Genomic DNA, 18,256 nt, shown 5'->3' on the forward strand with positions numbered 1-18,256 from the left:
CTTGATATACCACTGGTACATAATCTTGATATACCACTGATACATACTTTCTTTTCGTCAACTGGGGCCATGTTACATGAGCAGGAACAAATCGACGTTCAAAATGTCCGGTCACACAAGTACATTACTTTGTAATTGCCCGAGCGGTATATTTGCACAACTCTCTATGTTACCGCTATATTTTATTGAGGGGATCATGAAGGATTTCATAGATTTAAACCACGTTAAGTGTGGATCTGAATACAGACGAGACCTATTCTAGTTCAGATTGTCACATAATATTGTGCAATCAGTTTTAGAATGATTGCGCTGTTGAAGAAGAACAGGAAGAAAATAACAAATTGCTTAAAAATGCAGCCCCTGCCTCCACACGATCCTCTCTTTATTTAATCGATTCAACGCTTGTTTTTTTTTTTGTTTTGTTTTTTTTTTTTTGTTTTTTTTTGTTGTCGTGTTTAATTCACTTTCATTCAATTTATTCATTTATCTTTTGACAAGCAATACAACACAAATATTATGATGCAAGGACAAAATTTAGATTTAAAAGAATAAAAGTACCATAAAATTCATTAAAAATATAAACTATTAAATTAACAATTATGACCTGAAAACAGCGAGCAATACAATTCTGATTATTTATGGGGTTTTTTATGCCATTTCCAACGGATCTGAAACCAGTTATTTTCTGTAATCGCTCAATCCATCCTAGGTCCAGAGAATGTCCCCAACGGATTTTTTTTTGTATGTATCACACAATGTTAAAATTATCCTTTACGTTTCTTCATGCTAGTGTACGTATGTCATCTTTGTAGTTTCCTTTCAAAAACATATTTAGAAATACTAAATTATCTGAGAACAAGTATGTTATGAGAGAGAAATAGAATGTTTTGATTTTCACGTTGTGAGGTGCATTAGTTGTATATGAAAGCGTTCAAAATTTTCTCACACTCATACTTTTGTACCAGTTCTCACACTCATACTTTTGTACCAGTTCTCACACTCATACTTTTGTACCAGATCTCACACTCATACGTTTGTAACAGTTCTTACACTCATACTTTTGTACCAGTTCTTACACTCATACTTTTGTACCAGTTCTCACACTCATATTTTTGTACCAGTTCTCACACTCATACGTTTGTACCAGTTCTCACACTCATACTTTTGTACCAGTTCTTACACTCATATTTTTGTACCAGTTCTCACACTCATACTTTTGTACCAGTTCTTACACTCATACTTTTGTACCAGTTCTCACACTCATATTTTTGTACCAGTTCTCGCACTCATACTTTTGTACCAGTTCTCACACTCATACGTTTGTACCAGTTCTCACACTTATACGTTTGGTACCAATTCTTACACTCACACTTTTGTATCAGTTCTCACACTCATACTTTTGTACCAGTTCTTACACTCATACTTTTGGTACGACTGATTCAGTGTCAGCTTAATAACTTAATGCAAGGAATTAGATCAAAATATGCCCATTTTTATATTCATAATATCTAAATTAATTATATTTTAGCTTATGTAAATGAGGTTTAATAGTAAAATGTTTCCTTGTAACTGAAGTAATGCACTGAGAAGCATTCCAATATAGTTATAATTTTGTAACTTAAATTTTAGCTGTAAGTTAGTGTCAGTTTGGAAATTTAATTTCAAGAATAAGATTTGCACACCTGTTTCTCTCTATCTCTCTCTCTCTCTCTCTCTCTCTCTCTCTCTCTCAGACACACACACACACACACACACACACACGCACTTCATAGGGAGGGATAACTCCTAGACAGTTTTCTTGTACACAAAGCTAGCTTTATTGGGAAAAAATAAACGTTTCTGTCTAGAGTATTTTCCAAGAGTTGAACACAAATTTAAAGTTAATTTTTGGGTGGTGAAGGGTAGCTCCAATATTTGAAAGGTTCCCGGTGACACCAATATATGTAAAACTGGCCTCTCGGGTATAAGGATAATGCATCTGTCACTAATTAATAATACCTAATTCTTTTATATCGGCGTTTATCTTTGTTTTGTTGGGAGGGGTTGTCTCTAAGAAATGTTAAAATGCTACTGCATATACATAGTGATTGACAGGGTATATTTAAGTAAACTTCGACAGCCATATACAAATTAGACGAAAACATTTGATGAATAGATTTGAAAGTGCACCTACGTAATGGTCCAAATAGTAGGGATGACCCATTTAAGACAACGTCTTATCTCACAACCAAACAATACCTGTAAAGATTCGTTAGGGCAACATTAATTTGTATCTACCTGGGTGATCAGATTGCGCAGATGATCAAGTGAAAGTTGTTTTTAAAATGAATTGTATATTTTTATCTTACCTGGGTGATCAGATTGGGCAGTGGATCCATTGCAAGTTCGTCCAAAATTAATTGTATATGTTTATCTTACCTGGGTGCATAGGTGCTGGGGGTTAAGATTGTGATTTGGATCATTTTAATGTTTTTATACAATGGTTGATTGTCATTTGCATGTTAAATGGCGTATAATGGGACGAAACTTCTTTTGTGGGTCGGAAAAATGCAAAGTGGGTAGCCGTTATTCTTCCATGATGTTCAAGACAGAAATGTTTGGATGGGTTTGGGTCTTATATTTGCAGTGTTATGATTCAACCCTACCTCCGCCACACCCTACCTCGTCCCATACCTCACTCCCCGACTATATAAGCATTGGACTGGTTGTTGATTGGCTGTCTTTTAACGGCATTATCGGCACAGTATTGGCTATATCATGCCAAGGAAATGGGATTTATTGAAAGTACTTTTACCAAGGACTTAACCGAGGCAGCTGCTTAATTTTCGACCCCGCAAATCGTGTATTACGAACCTGACACTCCATCAACTAAATCTCAAATCTCCTGGTATACGTTGAGATTTATAGTGTTTCTATATTAAGACTACTCATTAAGCTTTTGTCAATCTAATTTAAACCCCTAATGACGGGAAGGTGAATGGCGGATGATGATTTATATATTGATATTTGCTTGACACGAGTGAATAACGGATATATTTCATCTTGTTGGTGAAAAACGTGGTATTTTCAAAAGTGACAAACCCACTTGTGAAGATATTCGTTTTTCACCCACGTAATAAAATATATCCGCTATTGACAATTCAGTCTTAGCAAGCAAATTTTCTTTTTATTTTATGCGCAAACGTACTGGCTAGCAAGGTATAATTTACAGCAGATCGAAGTAGCAGATTTCTTACTGGATTCCGCTCGATGTCCGCGTTTTGTTTTTAATGTTCTGCTGTGTTTTGTGATTATTCACATATATAATAATAAAAAGATACATAATTCTAGCGTACTGAGAGAAAAAACAATTCGCGACTTTTTTGATTTGAACTCGAATCGTCTTTGACGAGAGGTAGCCACTCGGCCACGTAAGCATCTTAAAATAACGTGGAATTTTAAGTTTTTCGTGTAACCGACACGGCAGTGAAACTATTTATTGTAATTCACTCCAGTGAATAATCACAACTATTTTACTCAGAAAATCTAGTATTTTATGGTCTAGCATAGAATAATATTGTATGTTCTTGTGTACAAGAATCACCCAACTTAAATAACACAGACCCTGATCTGCCGTAGCATAATGCGCAGCATATCGGATTCTAAGGTTTTATTCTGAAGAATAGTCATAACAAACTATATAGACCCGTATCTGCCAATCAATTATGCGAGGGCAGATCTGGGTCTATATGATTTTATGGTGAAATCCATTTTTACGTCAGTATATATGGTAAATAATGTTCTCTATATTTGTTTTATGCTCGTCGTGTATGGAAGAAATCAGTTACCTACAAAAGTAAAAAAAAAATTATTGCAGTTCTTGAAAAATTGTTTTTAAAAAAGAACTAAACAAATATTCTTCCAAACCACAGAGTCTTAATTGTGCGAAATGCACCATTTTAAGTTTGTGGACGAAAAATTTAAAACTCGTGTGTGAAGTCTCATCTTGGTCCGTTTTCGCTGACGCAAAAGTAATTACAGTGATGCAGACTTTAGGTTTTAAAATTTGCTTCACATTAAATTAAGATACAGTATTTACATCCAGATATTGTTTGCAACAAAAAATGAACTGGATTACAGTAAATATATTAAAACAAAGTGGGATACATATAGAGATCATAGATTTTGTCAGAATGGACATCCTTGTTATCTTACACTTGAGACTGTATTTTACATTAGCCCCCGAATCGTTCAGTTTTACAACATTTTATATATTTAGTACGTAAAAAAAATTCAAATATATTTTGCAGCCATATCTTAAATAATGTCCAATTTTAAAATTCTGAAAATAACAATTGAATAATCACCTGGCTGAAGTAAACCTACGGCAAATTCGTTATACAAAAATAAATAAAAGTAAACTGAAAGTAACAGTGATGTCCAGATGCTAGTTAGATTATTGTCTTCATTTTGCTATGTATACGTGACCTGATGAGCAAAAATTGTCATTTTGACAATGAATCAGTTTTGTATTTTAAACAAAAAAACCGGCCTCAATAAGCGATGTTGCTCATAGGTAAGCGTACTGGATTCTATTCCCAGATCATGTTGGGTGGGTAGGCACAATTTTGTGTCCATTGGCAAGAAACGTTTGTTCCGTTGAACAGCAAAAATGAACTAAAGTCATTATGCAATAAGACCTTTAAGGACGCATAGGACAAGCAAACCAGGAATGTTAATGTGTGTTTCTGACGCACATAAATCAATCTGATTGGGAAGAGACCTTTTTAGTTTTAAAACATGTTAGTTTGAAGATTACACTCGCGGCAGACCAAGGAAAACAATATAGAAAATGACTTGATTAAGTTCACAAGAATTAAACGTTTAGATTATTATTTTGTTTCTACGTGAAGATTATTTGTGAACTGTTTAGAGTGATGCGTACGTTTTGCCCATTTTAGAAATATCATAAAACCCACTGTAAACGGTTCGCGCTCTTGTGAGTATAGTTTTACCGCAAATGTTTGAGTAGTTGTATTTTGTGTGAAGACAAAACTAATGTCGAAATAAACCTATTACGACCACTACGTTGGCTGTAATGTTCTGCACGGCAATGGTTATAAGATAGGAACAACAATTATGAAAAGATGAAACAAACAATCAAATAAATAAATAAATAAATTTCGTTATAGGTGTTTGGTACTGCGTCAGTGGCACAGTCAGTGTTGAGTTCAGAGGGTCTCGGATCTTCGCTTTCTATTCACTTTTCTTGGGGTATAGGGGTGATGATGGGAGTCTACGTATCAGGAGGAGTTTCCGGTAAGTACCAGACGTTTAGAACACTAGTATTATATTGATGCCAATAATAATTTTGAGCTAAAGCAAAATTCTTTGGGAAGTATGGTTTTTCATCGGTGAGTTCCACTTGCTGGATCGGGGTGGTAGAATAGACTTGATGCATCCTTGACAGGCGACTTAGCTTAAGCAATCCCTTTGCGATGGGTTGCGTCCTGTGTTGGTGGAGAAGAGGCCAAATGTTGCCACTGATGCAACACACTACCTTTGTTCTCAACTCCAGCTAGACGAGTGGTCAGAAAGGCGAGGTCTGATCAATCGACTGGTCACGCCAAGTTTCAGGGCGGATACATGAAAGATCTGACTTTCGAAGATCACATTTGTGATTAAAGCAATATAGCGTTGTTCTTCATACCTTGCAATCAAAATAAAATTGTTCCTCAGGCGTTACAAAGGATAAAACGTTTGACGGTGTGGGTAATGGCTAATTGAATACAGTTTTTTTTCTTTGCTAGAGTATTTTACCCCGTGTAACCTGACAAGAGAAATGCCATAAATTAGCACCACTCTGTGTCCTTTTGATGGGCTTTGTGCTTGGTGGGTAGCACAGGTGACGAAATAATAATCTCACAAATTGGAAAAATCCACCAAACCTTCAGCCAGTAGCGAGAGACCGGGAATCAAAAGGACCAGAAATAACTTAAACATTGGCTAGGATGACGAAACTCGCCTGGGTGAGGGAAACTGGCTAAGACCTCTCATCGTTGAATCCTATGATAAGAATCAAACACAAACCAAAATATCACTCTGAACGTCTACTTCACTCAAAGCAATTTGTATAGATTAAGGCATTTCCACACAAAACTCACAACACGTCCAGTGGTGGTGTTCGACCTGGAGATTTGGATGGCCCCGATGATGCTGAAATGCTTACAAAAATCTCAGCTCTAAGAAAGTCTGGCAAGAAAAAGGAACCGACATTCGCCGTAACGCCAGGTTGATTCTCACAAACACTTACGTCCTGACATCCGAATGAGCTATTTTGACTATATTAATAAACGTTGGATTCTTCTACAACTATTTCAGTCTTTCATTCTTAATTATCTGAGGTGTTTCTACTGCCAGAAAGATGGCCATCACACGGAGAGATGCAAGAGGAAATTAGACTGTCCCAGATGTGCGTAGGAGGATCACGATGAATCGTCTTGCTCAAAGAGACATCCTTTGCGCGAATTGCCAGAAAGAACAGTTCTTACACTCTAGAGACTGCCTTAGGTGGAAACCCCAGAAGAAGCTCTAAAGCGGGAAACAGAAGATACGATCTTTGCTGTGGCCAGGAAATTTGTGAAATCCACAACTCCACTTAACACACTTGGCAAATCCTACGCATGCGTAACTAATTAGAGAAGAAACCTACGACAAGCACTGTCTCTACCGACAGTGAAATGGATAACTTAAATGATAAAGTGTGACAGCGTCACAGTTGAAAAGAAACTAATGTTACAAACGAAATACCGCCTAAATTCAAGCCACAAAAAGAAAAGCAAACAACTGGCCCAGTAGACATAGAATAAGTGTGACAAATAAGATTCACATCTCTACTCGTAACCGGCTAGATATAATTCAGCAAAAGAACAGCAGACCACTGGCGCCATTGGAAATACGTGATATAAACCAAATAAAGAGAGGCTCAAAGAATCTTCTAGGATCCCGAAAGAGTATAGCAATCCCATTCCTCGCTTGAATATGTTTGGGAGTCTGAGGAGTGTGGACACTGAAGATCCCTTGATAATGGACGAGTGTAAACACCCAGACGTTTCGTAGAACGACTTTTATGAATATGTATGAGACTATAATACAATGGACTTACTGAGGTTGAAAGGCAAACATTGATGAAATTAGTCTCCTACTTAGAGAACATCATCCAGTACTTGTCTGCCTTCAAAATATTTTTATAACAACTTCACAACGTACACCAGCGATTCAAGAAATACTGTTAGCCCTGCAGGAGGAGTGTCCATCATCATAAATAGCAAAACTTCTCAGAGCCACAGTATAGTGGGGATACAAAACCAAAAGCTTTGACGAATCCAATACGTGTAAGTGCAAAAAATGTCATCAATGAACGGATGAAGGTTCTTCATTATTTCAATGCCAGTCCAATAAATGAAAATCTGTATAATCTTTATACGGAACTAACCACTTCGTATTAGTAGAGAGAAGGAGGGGAAAATATATGGAGATCCTATATCTCAAGGTTGAACTCCTGCTCGTCTATTAAATCAATATGAAATGCATGGAAAATATTTGGTAAAAATAAAGCAACTGTAGCAAACATTTGAATAAATTTGTTGAAATGGACACAAACGTACCATACATTCAAATGCATTGGTCAAATCATTTTTAAAAAAAACCTCCTCATACGAGGTTTCTTCTTAAAACTTCCGTCGTCTGAACAAATCTGAAGGAAAAGGTTCCTCTAAATTTAAAATCTGCTAATGCTGAAGATTACAATAAACTCTTTACTCTTAGATCAACTGCAAGACTCTCCAGACCAAGGCCAGCAGGACTAGACAATATCCACTATTAACATTTGGAAACAATTATCTGTCATGGTTGTAGCACTCGGTAAAATGCCAAAAAAAAAAAAAGCTTCAGAACATCAGTGGCATTTTCAGAAAATTCTTGGACATTGTGAGAAATTGCGGTTTATGTAATAGCTGTTGATCATATATTGTAGGTTTTTACATATATATTTGACAGAATTTTACCATCTTTACATTTTACGTGTTGTCTTGTTGTACTTTGTGTTCGTGTTTGCACTTACTAGGAGAGGTTTTTTCTTCCTAAATTTTGTGCAGTTTTATTTAATATTTTTTGACCGTCCTCTTTTTTGATACCATAAAGCTATTATTGTGATGAGGTGCTGTAAAATAATACATACATACATACATACATGGATGATTACGAAAATAGTTGACTGTGTATACGTGAGGAATGTTCACATCTTCATGATTTTTGTGTAGATGTTCTGTATTTCTTACACGGTAAGTCACTTTGTATTTACTCCGCTGTTATGCGATAATTAATTTATGTGATGATTTATTAAATTTGTTTACTGAAATGAAAATCACCAAATTTAGCGTGTTGGATAACCTAGAATCGGCCACTTCCATAATGCTCTGTTCACATTAATAAATTACGAAATAGTACAGCCTTGCTTATGACATTAGCCCCCCCCCACACACACACACACACATACACAAACACACTATGCTAATGCTTTAGAACAGCTCTTGCACCGCAGATGTAAACAGTCATGCAGAATTCAACAAAAAGTACAAGGTGTCCTAAAAATTAAAAGTACCAATCTTGCTGCGTAACTATAATGTCAACGACTGAGTGTACTGAGAATACATTCAACACTTCACGAAATATTATCATGTAGAATGAACTGAATTGAAAACAGTTTTTAGCTTTTAAAAAATACAAACAAAATTGATAAAAGGAATTGAAACATATTAACTTATGAAAGAAAATGAATGAGAAAACAAATTTTAATGTCTATTTTGAAAAATAAGAACGATTGGATTAATATTTGTTTTGTCTTGAGCTAAAACGTCATGATCTAATGAATTTATTGGGTATGTGTACCAAATGTGCTAGACTGAATTTGTCTTTAAAAATGAAAGATTCAGAGAGAAGAATAAAAAATTCTTGCATGTGAAATGAAAAGCACTGCACAGGTTTCTTCTAGGAGATCATATCTTGTGTCAAAAATATGTTATTATTTCATTTTGTTGTCATTGCAGCGTCATAAGCAATTGAAACTTCAAAGGCATCCATGCCCTCATTGAGTCTTAAACATAATACATTTTAGACGTTTTTAGCAAGGTGTCAAACTTTGCAATTATTGTGGAAAGTGGCTTACAAAAAATAGGTCACTAAACAAATAAACTAATCCAAGAAAATTGGTGCATAAGTTAGCATGGATATCTAATTACCATCAGGCAGTGGGCAAGCAGAAAATTTAAAGTAATTTTTGTAATGATTTTTATATAGAGGTTGGAAGACGCAATTCAAATTGGTTAACGGACCTATCATTGGACTGTACACGCTGATCGACCCGCCTAGAGTCTGAATGTTTAGGCCTCCTTTTTGCTTGACTATATGGTATCTCGTTTTCACATGATTTAGGATGACATGAAGAATATTCAACATATTTATTAATATTCGTGTTTTGAACATGAACTATGGTAGTCGTGTCATTATTTTCATTTTTCACGACCTCTACGTCCAAAAATGATACTTTAGTTTTAGACACAAAGAATGTAAATTGTATTGTTGGCTGTAATTTGTTTAAACAATCTATAAAATAGTAAAGGTCTCATAATGAATAACTCCAGACCATAAAGATATCATCTTAAATCTTAACCAAACATCTGATTTTAAGAGGTATTTATTTAGAAAGTCATTTTCTAATTTTCCCAGAAATAAAGGTGCATAAGAAGGGGCCATAGGACACCCATTGCTGTTCCCAACTTTTAGAGATAGTTTGTATTACCAAATTTTAAAAAAAATATTTTCGAGCACAAGTTTTATCAAATCACAAACATGTTATTTTGATAGTTTACATGTATTTTCGTTTATTTCTTCAAGATAATATTTACACGCTTCGATACCTTCGATGCGTGGTGTATTTGTGTAGAGTGAAACCACATCAAGTGTAACTAGGAATGAATTTTCAGTTAGTTTCGGTAAAGATTATGATGTGGTAATGAAATCAAAAGTGTCTCTGACATATCAAGGTAGTGATTTCATTAGTGGTTGTAAAATGTGATCACTATACTGCGATACATTATTAGTAATTGAGTTACATGTAGAAATAATGGGTCCAACTGGGTACCTTTAAGGTAGTGATTTATCAAATGTTATATGTATTTTGATTAGAATATAAAACTGATGTGTTCGTATTATATTTGTGAAGATGTCTAGTTAATCATATATGGAGCAATTAATTGTGTATAGAGATTTTATTGATACATTTTCTTATGTTTTCTTTAATTTCTTCAGAAGGACTATAGGTAAGTTTTGTGTAATATACTTCATCATTTATTTGTGTTTCTACTTCTTTAATATAATTCTCCTTATTCGTTATTACTATGGTGCTAGACTTATCAGCGTTTTTAGTAATAATAATAATTTCATCTTGTGATAAGCTATGTAAAGAATTTAGGTCTTCTTTAGATACGTTTGTAAAATGGTTTTTTTTAGGACTTCTATTTACAATATCTTGTTTAGTTGCTTCAATATAAAGCTCGAGATAAATATCTCGTCCACTAGAAAGCGTAAACGATTATTCTTTTTATTGAAAAGAGGGTATTTTGTAGATAAGAACTATTTTCATATTGTGAATATATACATTAGTGTGAGTAAAATTATTTTAATTTTAATGATCCTGTATATTTTAAAATGTTTCTGCTAATTTAATATTATCATGCACTTGGGGTCTTGGACAATATGATATCCCCTTACCTAGAAGAACTTAATCACTGTTAGTTAGAATTCGCTTAGATAGGTTTAACACCGTTTCTTTTCCTCTTTCGATTTCTTTTTTTTTTTTCCTTTCCTCCAACTGTTCTTGTTTTGTATTCAAATAAATCTCCTATTCTTTCTTCTGTTTGTGTTGTTTGCAACAGATCCTTTAGGATTTCCATTAGTCTTTGTATTGTTGCTATTACGGTTATGTTGGATTCCTGTGTAATTGTTTTCGTCCCATTTTTTTACGGCATCTGCATAGGTTGTCTTTTGTGTTCCTGGGGCTATTAAGTTTTTGGATTGATCATTCATGGAACTGTTTTGCACCATTTTATCATTTTCTTATGTGTGATTTATTTTGTTATGCTCTTCTTAATGTTCGCGATGCGTGCTCCATTTCATTTTCATTTCTTGGTCGCTGTTTAGTTCCCATACGTTTATTCTAGACATTTATGAAATTAATTTTCTCTACTGATTCATTTGGTTGTTGAATATATCTTTTTGACTTACCTGTAATAATTTAAGATGATTATTTATCTCCTTGACCTGAGAAATTGCTTTCCTGTCTCTCTGTAGATTCTATACTTTTTTAAGTTGACAATAGCTCGTCATTTTTAGATTCCGTTTTTGTTTTAAAGTTCTTCATAAAAAATGCCTGTACTGCCTTTTATTAACGTTTTTAGTTCATCTCTAGGATGCTCTAGTTCTTTGCCGACACTCTTCTTTGATGTTGTTCTTTTAGTCTTTCACACACTTCCAACGATACTTTTTCCAACAGGAAGTCAACAGATTCTTGAAACTTCTTTGATGCTTTGTCATTCCCAATATGATTTTTAGTCTTAAACGTAATCCCTTTGGCAAAAGATTGTCTTCTAGACAAATTACAAGAAAGCGTATGTGTAATCCATTTTTCAGCTGTGTCTCCGCTAATTTTTCCGTTGTTGTTTTTAAATATGTAGTTCTATTAGTAATCCGAGGATTATATGTTGATGTCATGGTGTTGTCCAGGTTTTCTTCATTCTTATCTATATTTTGATTAATTATGTATAGATATATATATATATATATATAATCACACACTTAATGGAAAGAATTCGCAATAAAATTATTTATGAGTGAGGAAATTTAGTGTTTTTGAGGAAATTGAGTGTTTTTGAGGAAATTGAGTGCAGTAAATTTGAACGCGCGAGACACAAGTGATAAGCTAAATCGGATAAAATTATAGGTGCATTCACTTACGTGTTTGGAGGGATTTCCTCAAAGGCGTTGTACCTGCATCAACAAAAGAGAAAAAGATGTTTTAAAAAAACCATCTTACGTATGGAAACATTAAGCAAACATCGTCACGATAGGATATGTCAGTATCATACGGGATGAAGATGACCTCTTTTACATTAACACGACGAAATACCAACTGTAGGGTATCGGCATGATTAAGTGGACATTATGCCGAATTTATATATTTATTATGCCTTAAGGACATACTGCCACAATAAATAAAACATGAGTGTTACGACACTGTGGTCTTAAAATAAGTAAAGGAAAGAAAGCGAAATAAACTATTTTAAAGACCAATTACACAAATTATTTATTTCCCTATAATACAAAGTGAAAGGAACTTACAGTATTGTGAATCAAATCCCAAATATAATCCTAAAAGTTATAGAGTTGCGTCCTAGGGATATAACAAGACAAGGCAAAAAACCCAACGAGCATTATATTTTCCAAAATATAAATTTATTTCCCTCAAATATAAAATCAAAAAAAGTGAAAGAATTATTAGTTGCAGTATTGCATGAGTTCCTAGAATAGTATCCTAAATATGTTATTGATTTCAAAGTATTCCAGAAAATATCCAAAAGGTATTAAAAATGAAGGTTATAATGTGCTTATGTGACATACAGACACCGCTTCTAATATCCAAAGGTTTTTACTTCAAGGTAATCCAGTGAATGGTGAATGTCACTAAGTCCTTAAACGTTTCACGTAATCCAACAAAATTATACAAATATCAAAGTCCTTACAAAATTTCACAGTTCAGCAAGGTACTGTCTGTTTAGAATAAATAGTTTTTCTCGCTTTCAACGAACAATTATAAATAAATCAAATTTCCTCTCACGACTCAAGATATTTAAAGTATTGTTCCCTTGCGAAATACTTTGGTCGTCAACAGTACATTAGGGCTATCGTGACATATCCACCGTACAAATGTACCCCACCCCCCACCCACCCCCATCACGCTGTGATGACATGACCTTGTCTCGAGCACTATTACTGTTGTATCATTCAAGCATCCTACTTTACAAAGTATGTATTGTCTCCAGCACTATTCCGTTTTGTACTATGCAATGCCCGAAGTTGCACACTCCATATTTTCGGCTCCTTCAGAAGTACAGAAACTTGTTTGTCTAATATCAGTTTTTGTTAATATTTTTTTAATGGAAACACTATCATAACGAAAATGTGCCCTCGTTATGATTCCATGATTTATAAATGACGCAATAGCACCAGTGCTAGCAAAACTGTCTTTGATGCATACCGCTGTGATAATAAAGAAACTGCGATTGATGCAGTGATGGGATTTATACTCTATAAGCATTTTAAAATATACCCTAAACCGGTCAAATATAGTAATTTATGTATGTTGAGGATTTGCCCAACCCTTACTTAACCGTTGCTCTTTTTTTCCAGGTGGACATCTTAATCCCGCAGTAACGTTGGCCTTATCCTGTCTAGGTCGCTTTCCTTGGAAGAAAGTTCCAGTGTACATGTTGGCTCAGTACTTGGGAAGTTTTGTCGCATCAGCATGTGTCTACCTTGTGTATATTGGTAACTTTTCCATTTACAATCATTTACATTGTTTTTCAAGTGTAAGTTCTTAGAAATGCAATTATTCAACAATTCTACAAGCTATAATGTATGCTCGCGTTTCTGGATAAATGGATAAATAGTTTAATAAAAGAAGTCAGGGACTTTCGTGCTTCGATTGTCTCCAAATTTTTTATCCCCATATATACACTTTGACGCTTATATAAAATAACTGTGTATCCAATATAGAAAGATGATCTTTTGTAATTTGAAAAAAATAATCTTTTGTCTCAGTAATTTATTTTCATTAATTTTCATTTTTTAAAATTCAAATTCAATTTTATTTTATTTTGTTCGAAACAGATGCTTTGAACAATTTTGATGGTGGAAAGCGCTTGGTTGAAGGTGAAAAGGCTACAGCAGGCATCTGGTCCACGTATCCCCAGTCTTACGTGTCTACCTACAACGCTTTTGGCGATCAGGTTTATCACGTTTCACATTGGCTAAATATCTAATAACGTTCCAAGCACCGAATATCAGATTTTGAATTGTATACTGGCCTCCAACCCACATTAATAAAGTACGATTTTACTAACAATGAATTCAGACTGTAGGATAAGTGTCCTTGACTATATCAACGGTGTTGCTCTTTTGTGTATTCGGGTGGGTGGGTGCTGTATACAGTATCAGCACCAAATTTTCAAACTAATTCCTAGAAAAATCTTAAAGTGACACAGATATCTTACTATAACATTGCATTTAACAATTTAATTTTACTCACGTAAGTATTTAATTTTGCTCTTGTAACTTTTTAATTTAACTTTACTCATTTAATTTTACTCATATTAGTATATAATTTTACTCATGTAAGTATCTCATTTTACTCGTGTAAGTATTTAATTTTACTCGTATTTAATTTTATTCACGTATTTAATTTTACTCGTGTAAGTATTTAATTTTGCTCGTATTTAATTTTACTCATGTATGTATTTAATTTTACTCGTATGTAATTTTACTCATGTAAGGTTTTAATTTTACTCATGTACGTATTTAATTTTACTAAAGCATACTCTTATATGTAAAAGACTGATATAACATTTCATAAAATGTTGTGAGAAAAAGACTGATTATAGGAAATATAATACAACCAGCTTGCAAAAAAGAATTGTACTTTGTGGTAGAGAGTATTTCACTTTAATAGTTAAAATCAGCAAGGGCTGTACATGATTTAATATAATTAGACAAACATTTCTTATTAAAAAGCTCTTTTAAAGCATTTCAATAGTGTGTTTTGGGATATTTTGTTGATTTTTAGTCGCAGAGCGCGTGATTTGACTGAACTTTTGAGCTTGGAGTTAAAGTGTGCCGATAATCTGGTGATAGTTTCTTTGGAACTTTGCACATGATGACTGATTCGTTGTACTTTACTATGCGTTTTAAATGGTAACTCATGTGAGTTTCTTTTCTTCAAATAAAGTTTGATTGGATGTTTAATCTTTTTCATCTAGTTACATTCATTTGAAGGCGTCCATTGTAATCACGGTAGTATTCAGTCTTATTATAATGTTACATTCATTTGCAGACGTCCATTGTAACCACGGCAGCATTCGTCTTATTGTAATGTTACATTTATTTGCAGGCGTCCATTGTAACCACGGCAGCATTCGTCTTATTGTAATGTTACATTCATTTGCAGACGTCCATTGTAACCACGGCAGCATTCGTCTTATTGTAATGTTACATTTATTTGCAGGCGTCCATTGTAACCACGGCAGCATTCGTCTTATTGTAATGTTACATTCATTTGCAGGTGTCCATTGTAACCACGGCAGCATTCGTCTTATTGTAATGTTACATTCATTTGCAGGTGTCCATTGTAACCACGGCAGCATTCAGTCTTATTATAATGTTACATTCATTTGCAGGTGTCCATTGTAACCACGGCAGCATTCAGTCTTATTATAATGTTACATTCATTTGCAGGTGTCCATTGTAACCACGGCAGCATTCAGTCTTATTGTAATGTTACATTCATTTGCAGGTGTCCATTGTAACCACGGCAGCATTCAGTCTTATTATAATGTTACATTCATTTGCAGGTGTCCATTGTAACCACGGCAGCATTCAGTCTTATTATAATGTTACATTCATTTGCAGGCGTCCATTGTAACCACGGCAGCATTCGTCTTATTGTAATGTTACATTTATTTGCAGGTGTCCATTGTAACCACGGCAGCATTCAGTCTTATTCACGCTAAGTTTACACATAAGTATCATCAAGTAAATGCAGCATACGTTATCTTTTTAACCTGTAGATTTTCGGAACAGCCATGTTGTTAGTCTGTGTACTTGCCATTACTGACGAAAGAAACATGAATCCACCAAAAGGTCTAATACCAGTTATCATCGGCCTCCTGGTGATTGCAATAGGAATGACCCTTGGGTTAAATTGCGGATATGCGATAAACCCTGCTCGAGATTTAGCGCCTAGAATCTTTACCACCATAGCAGGGTGGGGCGATGCTCCATTTACGTGAGTATAATGCATTACTATTTTTAGTTTATTGTTTGTTTACCAAAGGTAGGTTCTTCCAGTATGCATTGATGTGCAGTCGTAACTCTGAGTCTTGTCTTCAAAACTTAAAAAAGCATTACGTAGAGTCTGTTGCCCCGAGTGGCCGAGTGGTCTAAAGCGCTAGCCTTTAATGATCACTGTTATCTCCCCGTCCGCGTGGGTTCGAACCTAAGGCTCGGCCTATGTGGGTATGTGAGAAAGCTTGCCAGTATCTTCCCGCGGGTTGGTGGTTCTTACTGGGGTTTTTCCGGTTTTCCTCCAACACTTATAATGGCTGTCATGTATAGCCTATCCTGCGCTGAAATATGGCGTTAAACCCAAAACAACAACAAACAAGAACTTTGGCTCTCGATGTCATTTAAAGTTTGCATTCTTGTACAAATATAACCATTTTTTTTAACCGAATAATTGCAACATCACTTGAAGTGAGATTACCGAAATATATATTCCTAGGTAGCCTGTTTAAACGTAGTTTATTGAATTCCGATTTTTCATGTTTCAGCAAATTATACCATGTGCCAGAACTATGAATCGAACTCGGAGCTGCAAAGGCCAAGGCGAGTTCGCCACTGATGTATATCTAGCATATATGCGAATATGGTTCTCAATACACTGAACAAGAACATGTATCTTTAAAACAAAACACAAATACACACTTATAAATTCATATTTATTGAAATGCTTACTTTTTTTCAAATATCCGCACAAACGAAACAAGAGCCATTGTGGATTATTTTCTGGTATTGTTACACTCAAGGAGTCTCTCGACCGAACGAATCAAAGACTGACTTGCGTGAGTTTGGTTTGAAGTCCCTTGTTTTCCCCTATTCCAAGGACCTCAAGACAACACTCGTGCCAACTAGAATAATTTGCTTTTAAGCAAGTAACGACCACACTTGTTTTCACATTTGCATGGTTTTTCTTGTTTTACAACTGTTTGATTCAACAACAATCCTTTCCAAGTCAAATATTAGTACTTTACGCCATGCAATACAAAACACGACCCAAACAATCAAAACAAAGAATTATTCCTAACTCAGATTACCAAACACGTATACTTAAAACATCCAGATAATTCCCCATGTTAAGAAATTAAGGTGGGTCTATTTTACGAAACGAACCCATGCTGTCATAAAGTCTCGTGAAAACTGCACATTATGACGTCTACTCCTCGAAAATGACTACTTACTCGAGTTGAAAAATATCTTCACAACACCTTCTCCCCATAACCAACAAATAAACACTCAAATCTAACAAAGCTATAAACGTAAACGTAAATACGAATAGAACATGTCCGTAGGTTTATTACAGAATTATTGCGAGTACACACGGAATTCTACTGGGACTAAGAGGAAAGTGATATTCCATATCTATTTACACTCGGGACGTGGAAAGTTTGCATGTAGCTGGTTCGTAAAACCGAGGCATCTCGAGTGCAACCGATTGAGATTCGTGTAAGTTCTGTGTTTTGTTAAATACAAATATAGATCACTTTCTCTGTTCAACCAGCTTCCACTACTTTACTGATTTATATTGATGACCTTGCCTTCCATCTGCAAAACAAATCCAGCGTTATTTCAGTATTTTATTCCATTAATCACAATTGCTATTTTGGATCAACATACACGTCACTACATCATATTTATGTGAGCTTTCCTATTCAAAATTCACAATTCACCACAATCTACAAGAATCCATCACAAGCTATCACGATCTACCACAATCTACCACAATCCACTACAATCTACCACAATCAACTATTCTACAATCAAATCAAGCGGGAAAATAGCACAATCGACCAGTATATCTACATAAACAAAGCATCAATATATACAAGAAATTTGTTCATTCAAATATGCCAACTAATTAACACATTACTATAATTTAAATACCAGAGGATAATGTTATTGTATATACATATCTGTATACACTACATCACATAAATTATCACGAACTTATAATATTAGTCATATATTAAGCAAATACATGTACAAGAAATACGACACGAAACGCGTTTATTAAAATGTATCAATAATCGACTGATCAGCGTCGGATGAGTTT

The 18,256-nt window shown here is 34.7% G+C and overlaps 1 protein-coding gene across 2 annotated transcripts in view; it reads left to right on the forward strand.

Moving 5' to 3' along the window:
• The window catches only part of LOC149802035 (aquaporin-10-like), a 59,829-nt gene that overhangs the window by 22,939 nt on the left and 18,634 nt on the right, over positions 1-18,256 (forward strand). The window contains exons 2-6 of one of the 2 annotated variants that reach the window (XM_089956436.1): positions 5,172-5,298; positions 13,504-13,641; positions 13,984-14,102; positions 15,936-16,153; positions 16,698-16,835. In XM_089956436.1, coding sequence (XP_089812562.1) covers positions 5,172-5,298; positions 13,504-13,641; positions 13,984-14,102; positions 15,936-16,153; positions 16,698-16,725 — 630 coding nt within the window. In that variant the 3' untranslated portion in view covers positions 16,726-16,835. Of the gene's footprint in view, positions 1-5,171; positions 5,299-13,503; positions 13,642-13,983; positions 14,103-15,935; positions 16,154-16,697; positions 16,836-18,256 lie in introns of those variants that run through there. The other variant, XM_089956435.1, reaches the window with a different exon arrangement.

Source organism: Sinohyriopsis cumingii, chromosome 4 (assembly GCF_028554795.1).
Source record: "Sinohyriopsis cumingii isolate HCF-2022 chromosome 4, ASM2855479v2, whole genome shotgun sequence".
NCBI lineage: Eukaryota > Metazoa > Mollusca > Bivalvia > Unionida > Unionidae > Sinohyriopsis > Sinohyriopsis cumingii.